The sequence below is a fragment of the Montipora foliosa genome, chromosome 12 (genome assembly GCF_036669935.1).
Source record: "Montipora foliosa isolate CH-2021 chromosome 12, ASM3666993v2, whole genome shotgun sequence".
Lineage (NCBI taxonomy): Eukaryota > Metazoa > Cnidaria > Anthozoa > Scleractinia > Acroporidae > Montipora > Montipora foliosa.
Window position 1 is genome coordinate 20,462,029 of NC_090880.1, and position 26,823 is coordinate 20,488,851.

At 38.8% G+C, this 26,823-nt stretch overlaps 1 protein-coding gene, 1 long non-coding RNA gene and 1 other non-coding gene across 3 annotated transcripts in view; 1 reads left to right on the top strand and 2 right to left on the bottom strand.

The window, feature by feature from the left end:
• LOC137979998 (sodium channel protein 1 brain-like) overlaps positions 1-26,823 on the bottom strand; it is a 36,895-nt gene that overhangs the window by 2,331 nt on the left and 7,741 nt on the right. The window contains exons 4-24 of the mRNA XM_068827316.1: positions 26,333-26,413; positions 25,731-25,859; positions 24,912-25,003; positions 24,187-24,381; positions 23,617-23,674; positions 20,175-20,319; positions 19,347-19,484; positions 17,676-18,092; positions 16,711-16,884; positions 15,315-15,653; positions 14,038-14,317; positions 13,505-13,725; positions 11,386-11,559; positions 10,498-10,608; positions 9,532-9,801; positions 8,013-8,066; positions 6,746-6,883; positions 5,316-5,429; positions 3,360-3,498; positions 1,299-1,430; positions 1-207 (exon numbers count right to left, since the gene is read on the bottom strand). The exon at positions 1-207 is cut by the window's left edge and continues 2,331 nt beyond it. Coding sequence (XP_068683417.1) covers positions 1-207; positions 1,299-1,430; positions 3,360-3,498; positions 5,316-5,429; positions 6,746-6,883; positions 8,013-8,066; positions 9,532-9,801; positions 10,498-10,608; positions 11,386-11,559; positions 13,505-13,725; positions 14,038-14,317; positions 15,315-15,653; positions 16,711-16,884; positions 17,676-18,092; positions 19,347-19,484; positions 20,175-20,319; positions 23,617-23,674; positions 24,187-24,381; positions 24,912-25,003; positions 25,731-25,859; positions 26,333-26,413 — 3,608 coding nt within the window. The remainder of the gene's footprint in view (positions 208-1,298; positions 1,431-3,359; positions 3,499-5,315; positions 5,430-6,745; positions 6,884-8,012; positions 8,067-9,531; positions 9,802-10,497; positions 10,609-11,385; positions 11,560-13,504; positions 13,726-14,037; positions 14,318-15,314; positions 15,654-16,710; positions 16,885-17,675; positions 18,093-19,346; positions 19,485-20,174; positions 20,320-23,616; positions 23,675-24,186; positions 24,382-24,911; positions 25,004-25,730; positions 25,860-26,332; positions 26,414-26,823) is intronic.
• LOC137979999 (uncharacterized) lies at positions 3,799-19,688 on the top strand. The gene is made up of 3 exons (XR_011118425.1): positions 3,799-4,310; positions 10,177-10,275; positions 19,381-19,688. It is a non-coding gene; the product is annotated as an uncharacterized lncRNA (long non-coding RNA).
• Trnas-gga (transfer RNA serine (anticodon GGA)) lies at positions 21,189-21,261 on the bottom strand. The gene has a single exon. It is a non-coding gene; the product is annotated as a tRNA-Ser (tRNA).

Sequence of the window (26,823 nt, forward strand, 5' to 3'; positions counted from 1 at the left end):
TGGCATAGATGAAGAGGACAAGCAACAACAGAGTGCCGACATTAAAAAGAGCAGGCAGGGAAATCATAAGTGCAACAAGTAGCTGGCGAATTCCCTTGGCAAATTCCAAAACTCTAAGTAACCTGGCAATCCTAAAGATTCGCATTACTCGAAGGAGACTTGGATTGACAACAGCTTCTTTGATGTTAACTTCGTCAAGTACCACTCCTGCAAATAAAATAAGTAGTTTGACTTGTCACATTTTATGCTCAGTTGGTTGTAACATTCTTTTGGTGAAGAAAGCAACTTTCGTACTATTGCGACATCATTCTGCATTCTGAATGGATGACGAGTCGTGTGCTGATTGTTCTAGAAAATTCAACTGATTGCTGGGTTTAATAGTGGTAATCAGGGCCCAGTTATTCAAAGCTTGATTAAGCTAATCCTAGATTACTGGAATCTTAAGTTGCATTTTATTCACAATCGTCCAGACAAGGTTTTGCTCAAGATTTTTAGCCTTCAATCTTGACTAAGACTTTCGTTTTCCTTTAGCCTAGAATTACCTAACTAAGCCTCTTTTGATGGGCAAGTTGAAAATTCATACCTCGGTTGGTACTTAATCGCAGATTGATGGTAATCGGTTTTTGAGAAACTGGGCCCATGGTGTATTAGGTATTTTTCCAATTTCCTGTCCTGTAGTGGTTGTTTGCGACTAGTACTGGCCGTGTTCCCTATTTCCTCACTCCCCCCCCCCCCCCCACCCCCAAAATCCCATTTTGGAAAAATGATTACATGTGATAAGATTGATCCCTGCAACTTCTGGAAGCGATGAGCGTTTCCTGAAGTGAATAGGACGTTTATTTTATGTTTGCCTTTTACTTAGGCACCAAAAGCTGAACGACGGTTGAATCAAAAGGCTTCAACAATGAATAACATCTAGTAGAAGACGGTGAACATTTCCTTGGAATTAAGTTGCAATTGACATAAAATGATAACGATAATGAGAATGAGAATGAGAGTGATGAGACTAAGACTAATAATGATAATTCATAATTCATTTTATAATGCAACATACACTAAATACCCCGTGACCCTTGACAGTTGTATAATGAGAACTGATGGAGGAATACTACTTTGCCTTACGCCGAAAGAATGGCCAGTAATCATAAGTCTATTGACTATCCGTGGGAATGACTAAAATGCATATATTTGCGGATCTATGATTACAACGTCATTCGCCGATGTAAAAACCTGCCTAGACTTGACACCGAGTAATCCAGTTATCATAATGGCTCACATGCAAGTGACCTATACTTTACCTATCACCGATGACACAACTATGGTAAAATCAAACACATTCCAGGCTTTCTTGAAATAGTGTTGTCGCAAGGCAACGAGTTTGACGATGGCTTCTGCCGTAAATATGCCAGTGAACACCAAGTTTGAGATCCGTGATGGCCTGTCAGGCTTTCATTAAGGAATCAAAGTTTTAATGCATTTTCAAGCAACCACTCAGGTATCTTGCGCATTTAAGGACGGTGCCTACTAATTCAAAGGTATTTTTTTGCGCGATTTATGAATACGCGGGAAAAGCAGATCTCAACAATTTTTTTTTTGGGTTAATAAAATAAAAAAAGAAAATTGGTGGTAAACACGCATATTTGAAAGATAATTAATCAAAATATTTGTAAAAAGCTTTAAAATACAAAACAATTTACTGCATTCTTTTCCAAATTGAAGCTTAATTATCTCTAAAAAATGCATGGCTACCCCAATTTTCTTTTTGGATATTAAGAACTCTTGCTAAGTTTTGCTTTCTCCTCATAGTTTTAAAGCGGGCAAAAATATCCCTGTTTTAGAAAGCACCACTCAAAGGAAACCCGAGTATCTCGAGATACACAGAACGTTTGCGCAATAACAAAGTAGGCACCATCCTTAATACAAACAGGACATTCTCAAACATGATCACCATAAGTAATATCATTGTGACAACAAAATAATATTTAACAATTATCAAATGAGTATGTTATGGATATGAGCTGGTTATGCCCAATCTCATATCTGAAAGCTAAGGGCGAATGGAAAATATTATTTCATTAAGTTTTAACAGAAACCCATAAGAGTTGAAACGTGTAACGGCCCCTTGTGTGCTCGGAAACAAGCTTTTGAATATTCAATTTGCTAGGTACCATATTTGGAACAACAAGAGCGAGGGGTTTCCAAATATGGTACTTAGCACTGAGACATTCAACCAACCAGTTCGCACTGAATATTCGGAAGCTGTGAACGCGCGTTACACGTTTCAACCCTTATGGGTTTCTGGTTTTAATCAATATTAATTCTGACTGTTTGGATAATAGGAGAATTTTGCAATCTGAATAACAGCATGACCTGCAGAGTTGATTGTAATTTTTCCCTGCAAGTTCCAGAGGAACATTTTTAGTTCAAGTCATTTGATGACATCCATGAAAACAATAAACAAGTATATTTTACCAATATCTAATATCTCTTGTAGTGATTAACGCTAATGCAATTTAAAATTCAAAGATGATGAAAAGAGTGAAGTATACTAATATTATTATTGTGTTTATGGGGGGGAATACGTTTCCAGCACTGACACAACCAGTATCATTTTCAATGAGAAACTAGAAACTGAAACATACACAGAAACGGTCAAATGCAATTATCGATGGTTTGAATCTGTCGTTACGGCGGCCATGCATGTTGGTTAATGCAGTGAAATGTCTTTTGGGAATTTGACTCTATTATTATGCAATACTTGTGGGGTCATTTTCTATTGTTTTGACACTAACATGGCCGTCTCATCACGTGGATGCAAACCAAGAATAGATGTTCAAGGTGTAATGGCTTGAGGGAATGATTTGAAACTGTGGCTACGTGCTTGGCGACTCCTGCCTTTTTCAGTTGTCTTTTCGCCCGTCGCCAAACAAATAATAGGGAGTTTAAGAAACGATGACGGCTACAGCAACGGCAACCCCAAAAAGCAGTAATATTATTGGTTAAAAGAACCAAAATGATCGTGCTGCACGTGCAGCACGCATTTTTTAACAATTCTCTCCCGTACTCGTCAAAACTACTACGTGAAATGACCAAATTTAAGGTTTTGACTGCAACGTGGACAAACTACAGTGAATCTTTCAGTCTCACTCTTTACTTCAAATCCGTCCGTATAAATCCTCTTATAGGACACTTCGCCCATATTCTTTAATAAAAACAAAGTGGAATAATCATGAAATACTTAAAATAGCTCAAGCTTATATTTTGAAGTGACGTTTTCGTCGCCGTAGCCGTCGTGGTTTCTTAAACTCCCTACTTTTTCCACAGCAATGGTCATTAAAATACATCACCCAAGAGGATATGTAAGACATTGGTGATCCGGCTTGACTGCCCATGGTGCTGTATCGTCATCATGACCATGTTGCACATAATCACGGTAAGAATGGCAATTTCGAATCTGTCCCCTGTTACCACGTCGTATAATACGCCACGAAATCGGTCCTTTCAAAAAAACAAAGAAAAACACAGCGAGTCCTGAACTTAACTGTGCTTTCTATGTTATCTTATTGAGGCGGCGTAGAAGCCTACATTAATTAAACCCATTGATGAGTACAGAAATTGTCAAAAACCAACTCTGCAATGATTTACGCCGATTGCATGTTTAAGGACAGTGCCAACTAATGAGAAGATTTTTTTTTCCTGGGGTATGACTAGGCAGATAAGATCTTAGTTTGGGTTATTGTATTGTGAAATGACAATAGGGGGTAACCATGTATTTTTCGGAAATAATTAGTTGTTTTTTTTTTTGAAAAAGTGGACACTTCTGCTTTTTTCTTACACAAAGAGACGAAAATTTTTCACAGTTTTATCGGCACAAACGTTTACTTGCAGTTAAACCATAAACAGGAACCTCAAAGATCTTTAAAATAAATGGCAATTTTCAACCGTATGATCCTATATGCCTTTTATCACAATGACGTGACGACAAAGCCACCATTTTTGAGCCCGACAGCCCTCCTCTGTAGTTACTAAAACAGCGCCCTTTACACTCCCCTCCCCGGTAAATAATCGACATTTTCACCTGTTTTAGCGGTGCACTCTGGGATATTCTCAATGGCGACAAGCATAGGAAGAAGAGAGTTTTTCATTTTTTAAGTGGATATTTCCTTGATTCTTGGGGAAGATTGAGTGTTTTTGCGGAAAGTGGCTCTTAAGTGCCCAGAGTAACGTTGCAAGGATATTTGGAGTGAGGAATCTACCCGTACGCGCTGAAGTGATCATCTGGCTACTTGCTTTGATAATCGTTTCTTGTGGTGAGCTTACTTGTTCAGTACCTACCTCTGTTATTGGACGCCCCTGAATCTTTATTTTTCTAATTTTTGTCGGTCTTGGTGGCAGCCGATTGTACAAAACAAAAACAGATGCCTGCCTGATGCTTCGTGATATTTTTTGAACAGTAATAATTATTGAACTTAAAGTATTAATCCAAGACCCAGTGTGGTTGTCTTCAAAGAATTTACTACATTTGGTTGTTCTTAATTTTGATGATAAATAGTCATGTTTCATTGTAGTGGACTTAAAGATGGCTCCATTGAAAATTATAATTCTTCCGTACCGTCCACTTTCTCGCTCCGATCGGTCATTGCTTCTAGCGTTTCCAATATGTCGTTGTGACAACTGTGCCATTACGATTCCTTTTCTTTGGTCTTTTGCTACAAGATACATGTGTTTCGCACTGCAACGGAATAAATTTTCCGAGGCATTTTGACGGGAAAAATCGGAAAAACAGTTTAACTTGAAAAATATAAAGTCAGAGCGTGACAAAATGATTGCGTGATGCCCAGAACAAATTGTAGCACCGTCCTCAAAGCCGAAAAAAAGATGAGGGCCCACAAAAAGGAAAAACAACAAAGTAGCAGAATATCGATGTAATTTCGAAATGCGCCAATCTGATACTGCCAATGCATTCTTCCCTCTTTATTTAATAGTAATTGCTTGGGGTATGATTAAAGACTACCATGCTAACTTGGCGTGGGTAGCAAAATGCATATGCCAAAATCAGAACTGAACCTCTCGATTATGCTTCCTAAGGATTAAATCGTGCATTCAGTTCTCACTATCTTAATTTTATTTCACATAATAGAAACTAGAGCACTATGATGGGAGGATACGATATTTCAAACGGCCAGGTCAAACTCTCATTCTATAAGCACAAAGTACTTCTCAGAAGCCAGGACTTTATGGAACAAATATACACTTTCTGTCATGGCTGATACACAAATTTGATTAGTTTTGTGTCGTTAACAGTAAATCGTTACCTTCGGCCTTATTCCTTTTGCAACAGGCTTTTTCTTGGCTGCTTCCTTCAGGAAGTTGACCCATTTTCTTTGTGAATCAGTGAGGAGCATTCCCATACTGCTTATTTCTTCGTACTGTCAGAATTGAAATGGGTCAATGCTGAATCAGTACAGATAATAAAGCGCTTTGTTTTCTGAATTCTCTTGAGGGCAAGGCTATTTCGGGGGACAGGGGTGAGCAGTGGGGAGTAAAGTGTAGGGGGAAATTGTTTCTAATGTTAATGTTAGCGTTAATGTTAATGAGTTAGGAGAACATTTTATTATATAAACACCAACGAAATACCAAGTGATCTTTCACGCGAAAACATGATATCTTCACACGTGAAAAGATCACTGTTGCTATGGTTACATATAAAAAATCGCATCTTTCGATGGTTTTCGTGAAACGATTTAGTATTTCATTGGTGTTTATGTAATAAATAGGACATTACATGGCAGCTTGGAGATTCGAAATTCCTCTTCTCGCTATGTAATATCCTCTATTTATTCAATGAACAAAGATATTTGCCTTATGTCAGGAGTCCGTAATTTATGTATTGTCTTGTCTTTGCGTGGAAACGCGTGAGAACGTAACACCAATAATAACGATGATGATAATGATAATGATAATGATAATGATAATGATAATGATAATGATAATGATAATGATAGTGATAATGGTAATGGTAATGGTAATGGTAATGGTAATGATGATGTGATGATGATGATGATGATGATGATGATGATGATGATGATGATAATAATAGCGTAGTAGTACCTAAGCAGCAGCAGTAGCAGTGGCGGTGGTGGTTGCAGTGACGGTAGCGGTAGCAGTATCAGTGGTAGTAGCAGTAGCAGTAGCGGTAGCGGGGGTCGTCGTCGGTCGGTCGGTCGGTCGTCGTCGTCGTCGTCGTAGTAGTAGCAGTAGTAGTAGAAGTATTAGTAGTAGTAGTAGTAGTAGTAGTAGTAGTAGTAGTAGTAGTAGTAGTAGTAGTAGTAGTAGTAGTAGTAATAGTAGTAGTAGTAGTAGTAGTAGTAGTAGTAGTAGTAGTAGTAGTAGTAGTAGTAGTAGTAGTAGTAGTAGTAGTAGTAGTAGTAGTAGTAGTAGTAGTAGTAGTAGTAGTAGTAGTAGTAGTAGTAGTAGTAGTAGTAGTAGTAGTAGTAGTAGTAGTAATGTAGTAGTAGTAGTAATGTAGTAGTAGTAGTAGTAGTAGTAGTAGTAGTAGTAGTAGTAGTAGTAGTAGTAGTAGTAGTAGTAGTAGTAGGGGCAGCGGCAGCGTCCGCTGATTGCGCTGATTACGGCTTGCGATTGTAAATATTTACCGCTCCGGTTCCCCATTCCCTCTTTTTTACTCTGTAGACTGCTCTGTAATAATTACATCACACAATTGGTTTAATTTCCGAGAACAAACCTTTTTCTTCAAGGAGTTGAAGTTGTCAATAACAACACCAACGAACAGATTGAGGACAAAGAAAGAACCCAGAATTATGAATACCACAAAGTAAATGTAGGCCCTCATGTTATTGTCGGCGACAGGTTGATGGTCCACCTAAACACAAAAACAAACATAAAAACAGGTTTTAAAAAAAAGGCTATGTCTGGCATTTATCTAATCTTCAGTCATGTTTGTGAAAGGAAAGAGGATACCCACTTTTAGAGCTGTTGAAAAAATTATCATTAAGAATACAAACCTAGAAAATTTGAAATAGCTAGCGTTTCGTTAGGGTCTTCTTTGTAACAGGAAACCTCATCTACTGCGACCTTGAACGAAGTTTCTTGTCACTGTTTTCCGATTAGATACCGTTAATTATACTTTCTTGTTATCTACAGTTTCCTAGTATCAGCTATTTGTTATCTATTATATTGAATTTCAAATAAATAAATAGCCAAATAAAGACATAAAGAAAGACAGAAAAAAAAAAGAAAGAGAACGCTTTCCTAATACTCAAACTTTACAGTGAAATCCTTTTTTTTTTTTCGTTGAGTCTTGTTTGGTGAACCGTCGTTGTGAAAGTATGTGAACAGAACAGTGAACGGTGATATTCTTGTTGGTGAACACCAACCTACCCTACAAAGGAAGGAATGAAATAAAGAAGTAATCTTCGCATTTATTTGGACAATTTAAGCAATTATTCCCTAGAGACGCCCGAAAAATTCACGTGGCTTCATCGGGATTTGGACCCACGACCACTGCAATGCTGGTGCATAGTTAATAGAGGGGACTAGTTTAGAAGCTCGGCAAACGTCAAAGAAACAAATACAGATGCCAAGATTTAGGTTGGAAACTCCACGATTGTGCACAATCTTTTGTTTTGCGCTCATACACTATGCATGAATTACGTAACCAACAGGTTTCTATTGGTTAGTTCCTCAGTACTGAGTAAACAACTATTGTGTTTTGTGCACGGTCAAGGCCAAAAAAGAGAACAAAAACCTACAACAAAGATATTTGTTGGGTTTCATAACCATTTCCCTCTATTAACTATGATTGGTGCGATGCCATGGGTTTGATTCCCCTTGAAGCCACTTGAATGTTTTGGGGTGTCTGCAGGGAACAATTCCTTAAATTGTCCAAATAAGTGCAAGGATCACTTCTTTTTTTTTTTTTCGCCTATAACACCCGGACTTTAATTGTATGCATTTGTTTCATTTTAAGGAAGGAACTGTAAGAAATTTACCTGAGTTGAATCAACAGCCATAAGCATCACATCAATCCAGCCCTCAAATGTTGCCTGCAGTAAAGAATAAAGCTTCTTATTGCAATAAAGCTTAGCCAATATGCATTTCAAGTTTTTCTGATCACTATTTTTAATAAACCCTCAAAACTCGTTATTGACATGACATTCATATCTTGGTTTCAAACCTATTTTTGATTTCCATCCTCGTGATCAGACGGCCATTTTGGTGTACAAAACAATAGAAAATGGCCACACAGCTTTTGCATAATAATAGAGAAAAAGTCCAAAAATAAATTTTACTGCATTGTTCTGTACACCAACATGGCTGCCGTGACATCAGATGCAAACAGATGCAAAGTTTTTTTTTTTTTTTTTTTCCGTGAATCGGATTTAGATCATTCTCCAAGCTCTAACGAAAAAAGGATTTTTCAACTAAACAGACCATGCCCAAAAACCAATAAAATTCCACATTCTTTACAACATACAAAAAAAAAGAAAAAAGCGTTTTCGTCACTCACAACGTTGTCGTCGTGATTTTCTCTGCATTGTTTATGGTTTCTCTTGAGCCCGTGCTACGTGCGGATTTATTTCATAGCCATCATGCAATGCGGGAAAATTAACCACTCTTTTTTGCCACGATGGCGCCGCCATGTTTCTCTGTAGATGTTCAGTTCGGACGGTGTCGATTCAATGCACAAGCAGACATATGTGTGCTATAATTATTTCATTTTGTCAAGTTACCCATCTAGCTAAATATATTGTTTGAACATCGGGCAAAGCAATTTTTGTTAAGTTGATTGTTTACGTCACTGCTTCACCTATCAATTGATATAACTAAATCGGAGATAAAAAACGCGTGCACAGCCTTGAATTGATTCCGCCACGCATATTTTTCAAAGCGGTGTCTGACACTTGCGGACTGCAGACTGTAGACTTACCCTAAATGACAGTTATTAAAAGCAATCCGTTTTAAAATCGGGGCGTAGACTTAAATACGTTTTATCAGCGATATTTGAAATGGGTGCTTAGGCTTAAATACTGTTTAGCAGTGCTATTTGCATTGTAGGCAGTCTGTAGTCGGCAGCCTGCAGTTGTCATACACCTTCTTTCCAAAGTGAAATAATTTAGAGCTGAAACACAGAGAAAACTATTGTTTTTGTTTTTGTTTTTTTTTTTTTTCTATGGAATGTTTGTCACGAGCTTACAAATTTTATAAAGTGTAAATTCACTTCAATACGGTATCTTTTGAGATCCACTAGTTTTGTGAACCCCGGCACAAGGATATTTGAATCCACGAACTACAGTATCATATTTTGCTTTAACCATTGATTACTTAGTAGTCGGGCAATGCCTATAAAAAGGGAAGTGGTCTCTTAAATTTGCCTAAGAGCGTTTGATAACACAAAAGTCAGTAGTATAGTAGTTCGGTAGTAACTGTTAAGTTTAATAGCTTAGAGCCTCGTATAACAAGAAAACAGTCGACACAACATTAAATTCGATGAATTACGAATCTACTTACCACTTGGAAGAGTGTTAGGAAGGCATTTGGAACATCATCAAAATTAACGTCGGCATTCTTCCATTTGTATTTATCCGGAAAGCTAAGACATTCTGTTTTGTTTGTAACAATGCTGACTGGTAATCTTTGGCCATCACGGTCGTAGCATGCGTAGAACTTTCCAGAAAACAACTGTACTCCAAGTATACTAAATACCAACCAGAACAGGAGTGACACGACAAGCACGTTTCCAATACCTGGAATTGCCGCGAATAATGCGTTGATGACAACCTGAATGTGTTAAAATGACGTGTATGAACAAAAATAATGCAGATTTTGGGCGTGAGAACAAAAACACTTTTGGAAGGGTTTTAAGTATCCATACTGCATACACTTATAGTCAGGATACTGGGTGTGAAGAACCAACTTGTGTATTTTTAGGAAGTTGATTGTGATCATATGGTCACACAGCGTGAAATAAAGAAGTGGGGTCAAAGAATTCATCGCCTTTGTAGAAGTACAACGTGCGGTTGCCTTAAAAGCAAAAAGAAAGCGCGAAGCCAGCAAGATCATTGATTGTAATTAGACTGAAAGCTAATGTAGTCGATTCTTTAATTATGGAATGGAATCCTTGCAATGCATGAGGATTGATATTTTATCTTTCAGACAGCTCGAATTACGAATGGTTCAGTATTTGTGTGGCAGTACAGAAAGGACAGTAAACTTAACGATTTGAGGGAAGAGCGTCATGGATTAAGAGATTAGGTGGGTTCATTGCAAGGGGGTAACTCGAAAATCGCAAGGTTCATTTGTCCCTCTGACTCGACTTTTATACACATATCTCTTTCTCCATAAAGAGTAAATAAAGTGTTGTTGTTGTTGTATCGTGGAGGTTTCTGGAATATTTAAGGGATGAGGCCAGGATCAAAAATGTGTCTTTTAGTTATGTCAAAATATATTTAATAATCTGGAGATGATGCTGCCTACCTTCATCCCCTCCATCCTAGAGATGGCTCGAAGAGGACGCAACGCTCGCAACGTCCGAAGGGATCGAAACACCGAAAGTTCTGTGTTCTCCTTTAAGCAAGCAAGCGAGATCTATAGTTAAAAAAGTTAAAAACGTTCTCTGGTTAAAAGTTTGAAAAACACTGAGCTTTCGATTGCTTAAAAAAGTGAGGTGTAAAAAGCGAAGGTAAAAATATATATGTAGAAAAAAGGCGAGAAAATAAAGAACGAATATGAATAAATACAGAAATACAGAAGAAATACTTGTGATGGATAAGATTACAATAAAAGTTAGTATTGTCTTGGCCGCTGCTTAGAACTATTGTCTGCCTGGCTAGTAATTGCAGTGTGCCAGGATTCCAGCGTTTTTCTTACGCGTGAATTGCCTCTGTCGACGACGCGTGCATTCTCAACTTTAAACCAGAGAACGTTTTTAACTTTTCAATTATGCCCCCTGGTTACTCATCGATTTTTAAACAATTATAGAAGATACTACGGAATGCTGTTTTTCTTGTTGTTAACAAGCATGCTTGTAAGTTATAAGGATCTTTAAATAACAGACTTTTGTGGCGTATATCTAGTGTTCATGGCCACAAATTAAAGTCGTAACGCAACTGCAATAAAACAAGATAGAAGTGTTGACAAAGTCGCGCCTAGTAAAGTTGCTTTTACTAGAAATGCATCACCCACACGTAAAATCGAACAATACATTAATGACCTTAGCTGTATCGCACAGAGGTAACCTTTCTAAGATTTTCTTTACAATCAGTGCACAGTGCATTTAGACGAGACGAGATCCTCGTTTGAATTATGGTGCGTGTGTTAGTCAACCAATATACAATCTCAAGTAAACGTTAAAGTTATACCCACCGCTACAATAAAGGCGTCCAAACAGTTCCATACTGAAGAAAAATACGTGACAACTCCTAGACCGAGAATCTTCAGCAAGAATTCCAGTGAAAATATAACTGCGAAGAAGTAGTTGAGGATGTGCAAGGCCACTTGAAGACGCTGCCGCTCGGCGAGGTGGATGTCTTCAAAAACCTAGGTAAACAAGGTATCATTCTTAAGTTATTTTGCCTGGTCTTTTCCTGATCCTGAGACGGGTGCCAGAATAGGACAGTTACCTGGGTGATCCTCTCTCTGGAGACTGTTTGTTTGTTTTCAATTTCATTGCTTTTAATTGGATCCTCGTGGATGGGACACTCACGTATGAGGGCCCCAACATTTTTGCACCTATTTATAAATGTAATTTTTCACGTTTTTTCAGTGCTTTGCGTTTGAGGTGTCAACGATTTTTGTGACCGGTATGCGGGCTCTCCAGGTATTTGCATTGGCATGAGATAATGTTACACTTGTGGTTAGATGTATTACGCAGGGGTCACGTGTAAAGCCATTTTATCATATATCGAGGCCATAGCAGGACGTGGCCGACACTGGAAACAAAAATTAATCCAATTAGGTATGATCCACGTCAGTCGCGCTCGGTAGACATATCGCTGACATATCAAACGGAGCTTCACTTTCTCGTCGTCGGGGTGCCATCGCTCGCGGATGTCTTTTTTTTTTTAACCGGTGCCTTCGAAGTACTCCCAGGACTTGGTTCAGACTCGACGCTGTACTACTGCAAATCGTTCTGCGACCGTGATGAAATATCTGATTGCTGAACTGCTGCCAGTCATTCTGTGATAGATAAAGTAACTGCTGATTTTGACCGTAGGACGGCCCAGACGAGTAGAAGGCCGGGAATATGTAAAGGAATGGAATTGATCACAATTATATTGAAAATTTCCGTTAAATCTAGGTACGACGGAAAGCCGCAAGAATCTAGAGCAAAATTCATCTTCCAAATAGGCACCCTTAATCCTCACGGTATTAACGAACGCTTTTCATTTAACTAATGTATTCCTATTTTTCACGTTGCCATGTTACAACCAATAGCGTAGCTCCTACTCTACTATAAAACCTACACATAACCTACTATTCCTCGATTTGATCTGACGAAGGGCTAGCGCTCGAAACGTCAGCTTTTAGAATCTCTGTACGGTGGCCGATTTACATTGTCAACTCCGTTGATAAAACCAAATTTGTGTATACTATACTTCCCCACCGACGCAGCACCACAGTTTCTTTAGAAACTACCCCCTTCATTACTACTGTACTTTGCTTCAGTTTAGTTAGTGTTACATGATCAGTGATGATCTATAGATGTCCCTCCCCTTCACTTGTGTTGTTTTCTGTTGTCGTTTCACTGCAGAGTGATTAGTCAACAATCATTGATTGGGGCGATAAATAAACCTAAAACGCGTACGTTTCCTCAACTAGGCTGCAAACAAGTAAACTTCCCATTTGCCTTTATGGATAATTTATTCATTTCAAAGTGTAATTACATACAAGTGCCTATAAGCATTCAACTGGACTAGACTCTCTGTTGGGGAGCCATATTTCTGAAGTTATCAGTGGTTAAGTTGCCAGAGTTCTCGACGTGATCAAGAGGTTAAAACCGATGTGCTTCAAAGGACTCTGCTAAGTAGGGATAATTTATAGAACATTGATTCTAGCTCATCGTGATTATTGGAGCTCATTTTGGGCGTACATTGGGGCTGGCCTCAGTAAAAACAAACTAACTGACTAGCTTCGCTGACAGACGGAAAAAAACAGTGGAAAACGTTGATGATTAATTGAACAGTAAAGAAGCAGTAAATGCCATCCATAGGCATAATCATCTTGGTTCTCAACATATTCTAGTTACTCGAAGGCCTACTAAAAATATACCAAGGCCCTCAAAAGAGTTGTACGGGGCTGCTTTCACATGGAATAGTCTGCCAGAGCGAGCTAAGCCGACCATTAATGTAAATGTAATTTTTACTCTGCTTTTGTTAGTTAATCATAACTTTTATTCTCTGGCAGGGGGCAGCTAACGACTGTTACTGGCTTGTTAAAATGAATTTAAATGCTTCATTTGTGTATCACACCATAAACACCCTACCAGAACAAAGCTACTGAACATGACAATGAACAGGATAAACCATTCCGTGTATCTGTGCTCCACAAGGCATCTGATGCTACATCGAAGTTTGAGCCACGTGAAGTGCTGTTTTGTGCATTCCGGAAAAATGCAGCACTCCGGTAGACAGTCATCGACTTCAACAATGTATCTCTTTGGCGCCCTTCCTAGATATTTGCCACCGGAAATGACCACATCTCGACCTGGAGGGAGAAGCGAAAATCTGCGTTAACAGGTTCATAACGAGGAAAGTCCATGAGGATGCAATCTTTTCCCTCTGACCCTTGACTAGTATGCCAGCTCACATGACGTTCTCCATGGTGGCATTATATGCGTGGTGAATTAGTCATCGAAAGGTCAGGGAATCGACTTATGTTACGAGCAATCTTATTTTTTTCTGAATGCCCCCGAGTCACCATTGATAGTACCTGTTTTCGTTTTTCTTTTCTTTTCTTTCTTTTCCTTTTTTTTTTTGTAAATTAACATTCCGCTTTTGCTGCCAGTTTCTTACTCACCATCCTGGAGGTCCCTGCATGGGCTCTGTGACACTCCTCCCTGCTGTGTATTAAGAGGGCTGCCTTGAGTGGAAAGGTTACTCTCCAGAAGTTGCACCTCGTACAGTTTATATCGTTCCTTAACCGTCGCGACAAACAGTCGAGTCTTTTTCGTCTTAGTGAGCTTCTCCAAAAGTCTCTTAAACATGGAATTGTTTTGTCCCTCTTCGTCAGAGTCATCGCCATAGTCACCATTAGCCTCAAAAGCACTCAACAACAAAGCTATGAAGAGGTTTAGGACCTGCATCAAGAAAGATCTTATGACAAGCAGGATACGATATTTGCTTTTAATACTTAAGTGCACCTAGTCAACCGACTCTTTGTTTACCTCGTGTCCTCAAGTAGTCTCTGCCAATAGAGGGTTTGGTTTCCTAAGGCAAGCATGCGTAAAATGAACAAGTGGTACAGACAGAGCTCTAGACGAAGTGTTCTTATTTAAAGGTGTTTTCAAAGATCCCAAGTGCTGGATCTGCTGGAGTTTTAAGCCCCACCTGTTCCACAGTTTCCCGTGCTCTGCCAAACGAGGCCGACAACTCACAAGAGTCCCCTGCGAAATGTTGCTATTCAAGTGAAAAGGATGTGCGCATGCCCTTAAAAATAGGTAGTCTGATGGGACGAGGTCCGGTGTCTATGATACATACATACTTACTTTATCTCTCCCCATAGATTATTTTCAGGGCCAATTAAAAGATATCAACGAAACAAGATCAACTGTTAAGAATCCCCACTGACCGGAGGCAGACCAGTTGGCTATTTACAAGTGCAACCGGAAGGTTGAATCAGGGCATACCAGGATCAAATTTTCAACGGGTCTCAAGACCAGCGTCCTAGCCTCTAGGTCACATTGCCTCCCTGCTGTGACGGTATACTTAAATCGGCTTAAACGAATCTTTGTCAAGAACGCATGAAAGATGACGGGATCGATAAAACAAACTTGAGAAACTTAGGCTTCGACGTTCGACAGGAAGAATCACAGCCAATACGTTTTAAACAAAAATTTAATCTGAAAGTGCCCCTCACATCTTGGCTACGGCAACGACATGAAATTTCCAGGTTTTACGCTCTATAGAGAGCGTATGAATAGCTGATAATATGTATTTACTACCTGGACAATTTCAAATCATGGCGTTGACGGTTGTCCTCTCCAAATATTGCCGAGGTCGTCCCTCTCGCTTTAACCCCTTCACGGAGCAAAGAGTCTCGGACCCCCCTTGTTGTGCTGGCCATTACATACTTACAATGAAATTCCCGATAACAAAAGCTGGTAAAAAGAACAAAATAGCCATCGGATTGGTAGCTGTCATACAGTCCCAGAGAGGCTCAACCCACTCGCCACACAGCACTCGGAATACCATCATGAAGGCGTGCCAAAAGTCATTGAAGTTCCATCGAAGAACCTCTCCAGACGTGTCCATTTTGTATGCGTCACCAAAAACCTTTATTCCAATGACAGCGAAAATATAAATGATAACCCCGAGAATCAACGTGATATTGCCAACGGGCCCTACGCTCCTGGCTATCGCTGTCACCAATTTCGCCATAGTTTTCCAAGATTGAGCGAGATTAAGAACCCGAAACTACGATGAGAAAAAAAAAAAAAAAAAGAAAAACAAAGTCAACAAAAATTCGCATTTGGCGGCATTCCTAAGATTTGACCTGCGTTTCATTTTTTTTTGTCTAATTAGTGCCTGCTACATGGATAGCCGTCTATCTTAGGCTACCCCCTGGGCTAGTTGCCTCGCCCTTCTGTCCCTTTTGTCATTCTGAGTGTCAGACCCTGTGGCATTTGTTTGTAAACTGCAAGCACGCAAATTCCTTTTGGGAGGGATTCCAGGAGTGGTACTCAACGTGTAGTAATACGAAACTGCTTCTGTCAGAACTGGAGGTTATGTTCGGAATTATTCGCTGTCACAACTACTGTTTGGCTCTCAACCATCTTATTATTTTAGGTAAATATTTCTTACATGTTAACGCTTTAAATACCAGAAGTACAATTTCGATGATTTTTCCTCACTTGTGCGCGAAAAAATTAATATAGAAAAATATATTAAGTGAAGCTATGATCTTCGCAGTTATGAGCGCAATTTTTGCAATTACGTAGAGAAGCCTGAAAAATGCCTGAAAAAAGTCCTGAATTTTTCAGGCTTCTCTACGCAATTGCAAAAATTGCGCTCATAACTGCGAAGATCATAGCTTCACTTGATTTCATATCCGTAGTTCATATATGATTCATTTCATATACCATTTCATCAAAAATATTTTGCAGTCACTTGTAATAAGGAGAAAGAGTACTTTAGGAACAAATGGAAATTTTTTCTGTCCTTATAAAATTGCATTGTGTCCTTCTACTTCTCAGCTTCTGTATTTTGATTTTCTTGCTATCTATTTATTTAACAACCTATTAAATTCTAGAAAACCAATAGCCTACATAGTGGAAGTAACAAACAAAATTCTTATTAGTGACACGAACAATTAAAATGTAAACAATTACGTTGTAAACAGATCAACTGTAATTCCATTTGACTAGTAGTATTGTAACATGTATCGTATGTAGTGCAAGTATTGTGTAAGAAGTAAGTACAAGTGTAAATCATGTAAATAAAATAAAAATAAATAAATAAATAAAAAACTTACCAATCGCAAGCTTCGAAGGATACTGAAACTTGCACCAGAGGTGGTAAGATAACCAGCGATACTTGCGATGACAATAAGGGCATCAAATACGTTCCATCCGCATTTAACATAGGTGAGAGGTCCAATGGCGAGGAGTTTCCATATCATCTCGGCCACAAAGATAAGCGTGAATACCTGAGGATGATAGGATGGCAACCTCATGCAGTATATGTAACATTTGGTCACCTTGACCAAAGATGCAACGGCAAATAACTACAGTAGAGGACCACAAAAAAAAAAGACAACAAGAAAACCAGTGCATCGTAAGGGTTTCTATTTAGTGAGAAACAATCGGAAAGAGGTGATTGGTGAGCCTTGCTTTCATTTTTTTTTTTTAATCAAGGAAAAAGGTCTGCTAGTGCTCTTGTTGCTTCTCTCTATAGGTGGTTTTCACGTTTTGTCATCGCCACCAGGGTGGTCGGTGGACGAAATAAAAGATCTCTACTAAGCTCCTTTTGTTCGTCCACCAGGCATTGTACATTGCAGCATTATTATATCAGTGTCCCTAGGGATTGGTTGCAAACCACCTATATGGGTTTTTGAAATACAAACATCAAGTGAAGAAAAAGCATGTCATTAAAGGCGAATTTTTTTTTAGTTTCCTTGTTCAACAATTATAGACCAATGAAGAAGATAATGATGCCACTTGCGATGTTACTTCTCCGAGAGCGTGACAGTCTGAAGAAGTAGAACAAGTGCTTTCGATCCTCCTACAGTTTTGCTTGCGAGAGAGACGCCAATATAATGCTCCTCTGTCGCTAATCGCGACTACGTCCAATGGAATTTTCTCCCAACTAGCCGCCAATATTGGCGTCTCAAACTCTCAATTAGCCTGGGTTATAGGCCAACGCATAAAAGTACTAACATCAACAGTCACACTACATCTGTTCTATTAATATTGTTGGAGTATGGACATTTTCACATACCATATTGCACACGTCTAAGACATTTTCGAACGACTTGTCAATTCCATGATGATAGAGAGCGAGCACAACGGTGTTCATCAAGATAACACTAACAATAACTACATCAAACAAAGCACTTTCGGCTATGGAACGCATGTGTTTCTTTAGGAGCTTGAGAAATGGAAATTTGTTCAAACAGGTCACGAAATTTGTCGACACATGTTGAAAACACTTGCGGCGCCCTCCAGGAAGGTTGCACTTGTCACTGATATCGCCTTCGTCAACTTTTGGAACTCCAGTGGCATTGTCAGCGTTCAGTGTCATCTCCATCATACCGGCTTGGTTACTTGGTTTACTTAATGGTTTCAGGGAAGTTAAGGTTCCAGAGTCAGCCGTATACGACGCAGCAGTTTTCCTTAGGGTCTCTCTTTGCCTCTCCTTTGAAAAATAAAAAGGAATTTGGAAATGCGATAAACATGGAGCATTTAAGATGAAGATTGCTTTAAATGTAAAAATTCTAGCGTTTATCGTTATGGAAAAATGTATGGTTTATCAATGGTCAGATAGAAAGCACTGATTTTATTTGTTCTCCTGCGACAAAGCCGGGCAAATGTACATCGAACTTCAATGAAAACAAAGTAAATTAGTTTTCCGAGGTTTCACTTGGTAAGTACTTTACAGGTTTAATATAGTTCAGTCTTAATTTAACAATTATTCACCCATATTCACCGAGCCTGAGGTGAATGATTGTTTTAGTTTAATTACATAGGTGGTTATAATTATTTGAAAAGTAATATGCATTTTATTCAAAACAATTATTTTCTTCGTTGGCCAACTCGACAAAACGGCTTGCGGCCATTTTGAAAAAAAAAAGAACCCTTTGCAGGCGCGGATCCAGGATTTTGAAAAGGGGGAGGGGGGTGAATTTTTTTAATAATGTAATAGAACCAAAGCCTGGTTGAGGTGTTTGAGGGATAAGAAAAAAAAAAAAAAAAAAAGATAAAAAAGGGGGGGGCCAGAAAAAAGGGGGGGGGGGGGGGGGTGAAAATTCACCCATTTCCCTCCCCTAGATCCGCACCTGCTTTGGTAACTAATGAATGAAACGAAATGTGAAATCAATCATGTACTGAACTGTGGATATGAAATAAAGTAAAGCTATGAATCTCCCAGTTAAGGGCGCAATTTCAGCAATTGCGGACTTCAACGGGGTTGGAACCCGTGACCTCCTGATACCGGTGCGACGCTCTAACCAACTGGGGTATGAAGCCACTGAGATTGGGAGCTGGTCATTTGGGGGTTCTAATCTTCCGATGAGGAATGAATCAATAAATGAACTGATCCATGAAATTAATCATATACTTCATATACTAAACTGCGGAAATGAAATCAAGTAAAGCTATGATCCTCGCAGAGGATCGCACCGGTATCGCGAGGTCACGGGTTCAAACCCCGATGAAGTCCTGGATTTTTCAGGCTTCTTTACGCAATATTGCTGAAATTGCGTCCATAACTGCGAGGATCATAGCTTTACTTTCATTGATTCCTTTGGTAATTATCGCGCAATAATCAACTCAAGTGCAACTAATCGTTGCAATTAATTTTCATTAATCAGGCTATTATACTAATTAATAATGCAACGCAGCTGATTTGAAGGTTCAAGCGTGATGAATTGAAATTAATTGTTTTACTCACCTCCTGTTCGATTGCTTTCATTTCTTTTTCATAGGATAAATAAACCACAGCCAGGACAAGGTTCAGCAGGTAAAATGAGCAGAAGAAAATTGTGATCACAAAGTAGAAAACATACCATACACCCAGTGCCTTGGTCACCTGACAAAGATGGATGGAAACAAGAAACGTACTTCATAGTTTGGACAGCGGGTTGAGAAAATCTACATAAAGCAGCTCATTTTCGGTAATCTCGCATGTTGCGGTCTAATATATCAATTAAACTCTTTTATACCCCAAAAGTCACTTGGAAGGTTTTTTCGTCGGTCTAACCATAAACTTTAAGATGGAAGTAACTAAGTTTAAACTTAAGAACAATGGTAATTTTTCACTGAAGAATGGAACTTTTAGAGACATATGTTCCCTAGAATTAAGGAACGAAACACTAATGCAATCATCATAAGTAGGAATGGCCCATATCTTTGTGTGCGCAGGTAACATGGGAAATTAAACTTACCTTCTCGTTCTTCCTGCATTGAATTCAGATAAAATAAGTTCTTAGACTTATTTGGCTAAAAGAAGCCCACTAGAGAGAAAAAGAGTCAACCGACAAATTCAGCCGAATTACGAAATCGAAACGAGGCGAGCGCGGCTAGCAAATGTTTTTCATTTAGAGGTGGGCCGGGATGGATTTACATATCAGCTTGGCGTGTATTTTTGACATTTAAAGCTCACTTTGAAGCACTGTATTTTTGGCACTCTCTATACCAGAGAGGCCCTAGAATGGTAACTTTCTCCGAACATCTTATATGTGAGGTCTTGCTGCAAGTGTCATATTGGCCCAAAGTGTACCTTGTTGTAAAGGGTTTCCCATTGGTCCATTGTAAGAATTTGGAAAGCCATCAGTAAGGCCCATCCAATGTTATCGAAGCTGGTGTATCCATGATCGGGGTTGGGTCCCGCATTCGCCATGCAGCTGTAATTGACCGGACAGGAGCTAAAGGAACAATAAAATATTGTGATTGATTTACCATCAGAAAGGAAAAAAGTGGAGTGTGTTTCAGTAACAAGAGTGGAATTATCAAGCTTTCTTTACGTGGTATTCCAACGAAGATAGAGCCTTCCTTGGTGCCGAAATAACTTGATACTATGAGCTGGAGTTCTTGGAACTGGTCGTAAGAAGTGGGTGTGTTACAGTGAAATTTAATTTCAGGTTAATTTTAATTTGAAATTAAGTTACTTTATTTTAAACTAGGTTGAAATCGAAAGTAGGAATCATCAACAAAAGCCCATCAATTATTAGCAAGTACGTGTAAAATATTGGTAAGTAAATGAATCCTAGAGGTGATTGTGTGAACTTAGTGTAGCTTAAATTTTTCATGAGTATTTTATAAACCCCAATGGTTGTTAGGTATAGGCACTGATTTTAAATGTTTAGCATTCAGGTTGGGATTAGGCATACTGTGCATGATAGCCGATTCTACTTTTCTTTCTCACAGCGTTTTAGAAGAACAATGTTCATTGATGAATCTCCCGAAGAGGGCAGGGGGCAACATTATTGAACTATCTTCTGAGGAATAAAAGAACCGAAACATACAGGATGTATCGTTGATTTTTAATTTGCTTAGTTATTTGCTCTATCTTTTGCTTACTTCAAGGTTGTAATAATCAAAAGCAAGTGAAAAGAAAACTTTGAAAAGTCAGGAAAAAGGGTTTCATAATGTATTGATAATAAGCCATTTTAATGATGAAATGGTATATGAAATGAATCATATATGCACTGCGGATATGAAATCAAGTGAGGCTATGATCTTCGCAGTTATGAACGCAATTTATACAATTGCGTAGAGAAGCCTAAAAAATTCAGGACTTCAACGGGGTTTGAACCCGTGACCTCGCGATTCCAGTGCGACGCTCTAACCAACTGAGCTATGAAGCCACTGACGTTTTGAGCTGGTCATTTGTGGTCATTTGTGGCTTCTCTACGCAATTGTATAAATTGCGTTCATAACTGCGAAGATCATAGCTTCACTCTTGATTTCATATCCACAGTTCATATATGATTCATTTCATATACCATTTCATCATTGATTCATTCCTCACGGGACCATTAGAACCCACAAATGACCAGCTCCCAACGTCAGTGGCTTCATAGCTCAGTTGGTTAGAGCGTCGCACCGGAATCGCGAGGTCACAGGTTCAAACCCCGTTGAAGTCCTGAATTTTTCAGGCTTCTCTACGCAATTGTATAAATTGCGTTCATAACTGCGAAGATCATAGCTTCACTCGATAAGCCATTTTGTAGACTTTGCCGAATCTGTTTGTAGTGATAAATCCAAATTTTGTGATTATTTTGGCACAGTGCCTTTCAACTTCCACAATTTGAGAAAGCAGCACATTTGGATGAATGGGCGGCACATCAGTCCTGAAGTTCGAACTTCTTCTTTTCCTCCTTCCCTTTCTGGTACACGTAAACTGCGAACCGCAGACGGCTGGCCGCCTACAAATAGCGCTGATAAGCAGTATTTAAGTCTAATCACCCATTTCAAATAGCGCTTATAAGCAGGATTTAAGTCTAACCACCCATTTTAGAGCGGTTAGTTTTCAATAACTGTGATTTAGGGTTAATCTGCAGTCCGCAGTATGCAATTTGCAAATGTAAGAAAGCTCTCTCCGTCGATGTCTGGCTCATCCACTTTTTCAAATTATTCACCATTCTCCTGCTCTGTATTTGATGTAGCTGTGACTTGTCCATTCATTTGTGGCTTTTTCATTTCTATTCTCTGAGAAATTCCGAAAACCACTTCACACCGCATTTTGCAATTCTTCTGTGACTTTTTTTTTTTTTACAAGCGGTTTGATGACAAGTTCTTTTCGTTAGTTAACTGCAAAGGTTATGTTTTGTTGTTGCTCTAATTGCCCATGCCACCATCGCTTTTTCACAGTGCGAACGTTGTGTTCGCGTCGAAAGTTCGTCATCATTTTACTCTTTCAGATCACAGTTAAAACTTCGACCGAAATCGCACCATCCAGAATGAGCGGTCTCGTGCTCCAGCAAGGCCTGATGTTTCCCTGTATATAAGAGAAAATAGCTTCAAATAGAACAGTTTGTTATCATGACTAGAAATGATCCCCAGATCTTGTTCCTGGTATATTTTGCACAGCAACGTAAATAAAGTTCGTACTGCAATATTTGACGACTTGTCCTTCAGAATCAAGAGCCCATCTCTTGGAAACAATTTTTGCTTTTGTTGCACTGGAGACTCAGAACATTTTCCTTCTCCTTCAGGTAAACGTAGCCACCCTTTAACTCCTTCATAAAGTTCCATCGGGCGACCATATAACTGTTTGGATGAGCTGAAATTTTTCATTTATGTCATTTACATCTGCGAAATGGTGTTTGTCGTGAGAGCTTCGAATTAGCTTAAACTCATTGATAGAAAAAATATCAAGCCGATTTCAGTTGCTGATTCGACGGCTTAGCGGTTAATACAGATAAGAAGTAATCTCTGACGTTCAATGGTGCGAGGATTCGAATCCTTGGAGCGGCATAAAATGTTGCGGAAGCTCAAGGTAAGTGGCGCAGCCCGTTGGTAGTAATTTAAAGAACAGTAAGGAAGAAGGGAACAAACGGTAGAGACGGTAAGTGGAAGAAGAAGGGAAGGCAGGGGAAAGCTGGAGGGGAAATGTAAAATTACAGCGTTTTTATTATTTTCTTTTTACCTCCATCCGCCGTCCCCCCCCCCCCCCCACCCCCCTAAAAATCAAATCCACGCCCCATTTTTTTATCACATCCCTCAAAAACGGTAAAACTTTTTTTTAGACAGTTATAATAACCTATAGTCGCAGGATAATGGTGTTGAAGAACGGAAATGTGCAACTTGCTTTACTAAAGCAGGAAACGTTGGAATGCTCTTCGAAACAGCAAAAATTTATATGACGTTAGAAACCACATCACCTAAAAAAACAAATTAGCTTTCAGATCCACGACCCGGTAAAGAAGAGAGAACGCTACCAGCCAATAATATAAGTTGGTAACTTAAGGGAAACATTCATTTCCCTTATTTCTCGATTCTGTATCATAAAATGATCAAAAGTCAAGCTGGCTTTATGGAAAAGTGGATGTACAATAGAGGATTTGAACTATTTTGATTTAAGGCTCATGTATGGTTCGGCCAAGTTGTAGAAGTTAAAGGAACTCTAAAGTAATGGCAGAAAAGTTTTATTCTTAATTGAACTGTTTCGGTTTTTTAAGGACATGTCAACTCAGTATGTTGTGTTATATAGCACTCACCCGGCAAAGGAGGAATTTCCACATATATGTGCTTCTCCCTTTCTTGTAAACCACATACCTGAACACAAAAGATGACATCTGCAGCATGCTCGTTGTGCAGAAAATTCAGAAAGAGAGCGCCAAAGACCCAACTCCTAACCCCTACCTTGAGCAAGAAGCACGTTAATTGAAATGCTGCTTACAGCATTCTGGGAGCTTATGTCACCAAAGTGTAAGGCTATGAGAGGCAAAGTGAGTCCGAGAAATTCTTCTTTTTTGCTTGTTTGTTTTTTTCGATACAGGCGAAAGGGGGATCGCGGGCCCTCGTCACCTTCCCAATAAATCTCTCCGTGTTTCCTGCAATCGAAACTTTTGATTTCGTTCTTCCTCCGTTTCATTCGTTTCATGATTGCATTCTACAGAAACCATTGATGTAAACCAAGTAGACAATAAAATAGAACTTCTTTTGCTGAGATTTACTATCGCAACATACCCTTCACCAGCATTGTGCCTGTTAGCCGAAACATTACAAAGAGCCATCGAAAATAGTACCAAAAAAGTACTTAATATCGCGTTAGGAGGATTCCTTACTTTCATTATTGATGTAATCCGCAAAGTCAACCGTCAAATTAGCGGGATGGTTAAGAACACACTTGTTCCTCAATTTTCCAACGAAAAGCTGCAGACCAATGAGGGCCATAACGACAAGAAAGAAGAGAAACAAGACCAAAACATCACTCAGCAGCTTCAGGGAACGAAGTAGCGTGTTCACCATCGCACGGAGACCTGAAACCATAAATAAAGCTTCGTCGTCATATTGCCTGGAAAAAAAAAGACTATCCATTGGTAGCCGTTTTCTTTCTTACCAAAATGAACTCTTATCAATCTTATCGGAGTCTTAAAAGCTCATGGTCACGTGGTTACAAGTCAAGGATTACTTACTTTCAAAGGACACTAATTGTCAAAAGAAGTACCTAGGAAGTGGTTAACAAAATGACTTCATACAAGTTCTTTTTCTTTTTCGTTCGATGGTCGGCGGTTTCAATCCCTAAAAACTAACAGGGAAATCATGAAATGCTTTCCAAAACACTTATCATTTATTCTAATTTAAAAGAATAAACGACAGAGATTATCCGCTGGGAATGAGTTGGTCATGGATAAAACTCTGATAACGACAACGTTTTGAATGACTCAGATTTGGACGACCTGAAAGGCAATCGTTGTCGCTCGGTCGCTCAGATTCTAAGCCCAGCTCAGTTTGGGCAAGTGAGAGTGTGAGTGTTCTTTATTTGTATTTTATTTATGAATTCTCTTACCTGATATAACAGAAATTGTCCTAAGAGCCCGCAGCACGCGAACTGCGCGGATGGCCGTAAAATTCGCGATGTTAGGAGCCATGGTGATGTACCTGATTTGGAATTGCAGATTTCAGCAAATTATATTCTTTTAGTTATATATGATCTCCCATATATAATAGTTATAAATAGTTATATATAATCCCCCATATTAGACCCTCTTACAAAGAAAAATACTCGAAATCTTTTTGTTTTCTTCTTTTTCCACATTTTTATAATATTTCAAAGTATTAAATACACACACGCACTGTTAGATGTGCCACTAACATTATTTCGCATTTCTTAATAAACAGATATGCATATAGCATTTACATAATTTTATTTTATGTTTTTTGTTAATAAACAGTACAGTCACCATATATAATTTCCATCTTCCCTGAAATTTTTCTTATATGTTTTTGTTTCTGTTTTTTGTTGTTGTTGCTGCTGTTTTTGTTTTTGTTTTTTTGGAGCAATATATTGCTCAGTGTTACATTTCGTTCGAACCAGTCCCTTAAATATATCGACTCGGGCCCTCAGAGTTGTTACAGACACCATATAGATGGAGTGAAGAGGATGACACAGTTGAGGGAACAGTTCGCCAAGTTGGTGCAGACTAACTTGACTCCGACGCTTCAATGAATGAAGATAATTTAGGCACAGTCCTTAGCGCGTGGAGTTATTGCTAGCTAACGTAAGAGACGGTTTGATAGTTATTACTATGAAACGGCTGGGCGAAAGCTAGGAAGAGACTTGGTTAATGTAGCAAACTGCAAAAAATAGGGGAAAAAGTGCTTTTACCCTAACAAGACAACGAAAAAATCGAGCCAGTTCCACGGATCTCTTAGGTAGGAATAAGAGTGAAGAATGAAACCTCGAGAGATTATCTTTAGAATCATTTCTACTGTGTAAATCGAAGTGAAGACGTATCTGCAATGAAAAACACTAGAATTCACTGTTAAGTGACTAAAATTGAGAGGGGGTTTTGCAAACTGACCAAAAATTTGGTCAGGCCATAGATAGGATGATTCACAGAAAAAAAAAAAAAAAAAACAAGAATTGATTAATTAACAAAAAACATGAACCTTAGACGGTGATTCCCAGACACAAGTGTACTCGCGTACAAAGAGATCCTCATTCGGAGACAATCCATCATTTTTTGCTCCAATAAATTCTAATCAACCTTTTCAGATTATCTTCGTATAGGATAGATCAAGATTTATGATAATTGTGCGTAGAAACTCGTTACAGACCTATAAAAGTCTCAAGGTCATATAGACCTGCACAATTTCTCTACTTAAAGTAGATCAAATCAAAGCAAATAGTGGTTGGTTGACTTTTCTCGAAATAGTGCAATAGTTCCATCCGATATAGAAAGTGAACAAAGAAACACTCTTACTCACTCAGTTTCTTCAGGGGGTTCTTTAAGTGCAAGAAACACACAGTTTATAAGTATGACTGTAATCACCAATAATTCGAAATATCTTTTTGAAATGGAGTCAAGTAAAGCTAGGCTCGGTAGAAGGAGAATTTGAAAATTCGAGCACTAATTAAAAAAAAAAAACATTTGCTTCTTTTGAGGAATGAAAATGGATGCATGACGAGCGCTCCTTAGAAAGTGGTGGGCAAGCGCTCCCAACCTTCAACAACTACGACGCTAAACTTTGTATCAAAGATGAAATCCTAGAAACCTCACCCTTTACCATAACTGATCATAAGAAACCGTTTTTCTGTATCAAAAAGACAAATTGGGTCTTTGATTCGTAACTTTCCTATAGCTACATTCAAATTTATTCGGACTAGCGTCAAACTATGTCTGATTGCAATGTGAACCGGCTGCAATTTTCGAGGTTGAAGAACTTTCATCGTTTTAATTTGTTTTCTTTGGAGAAAT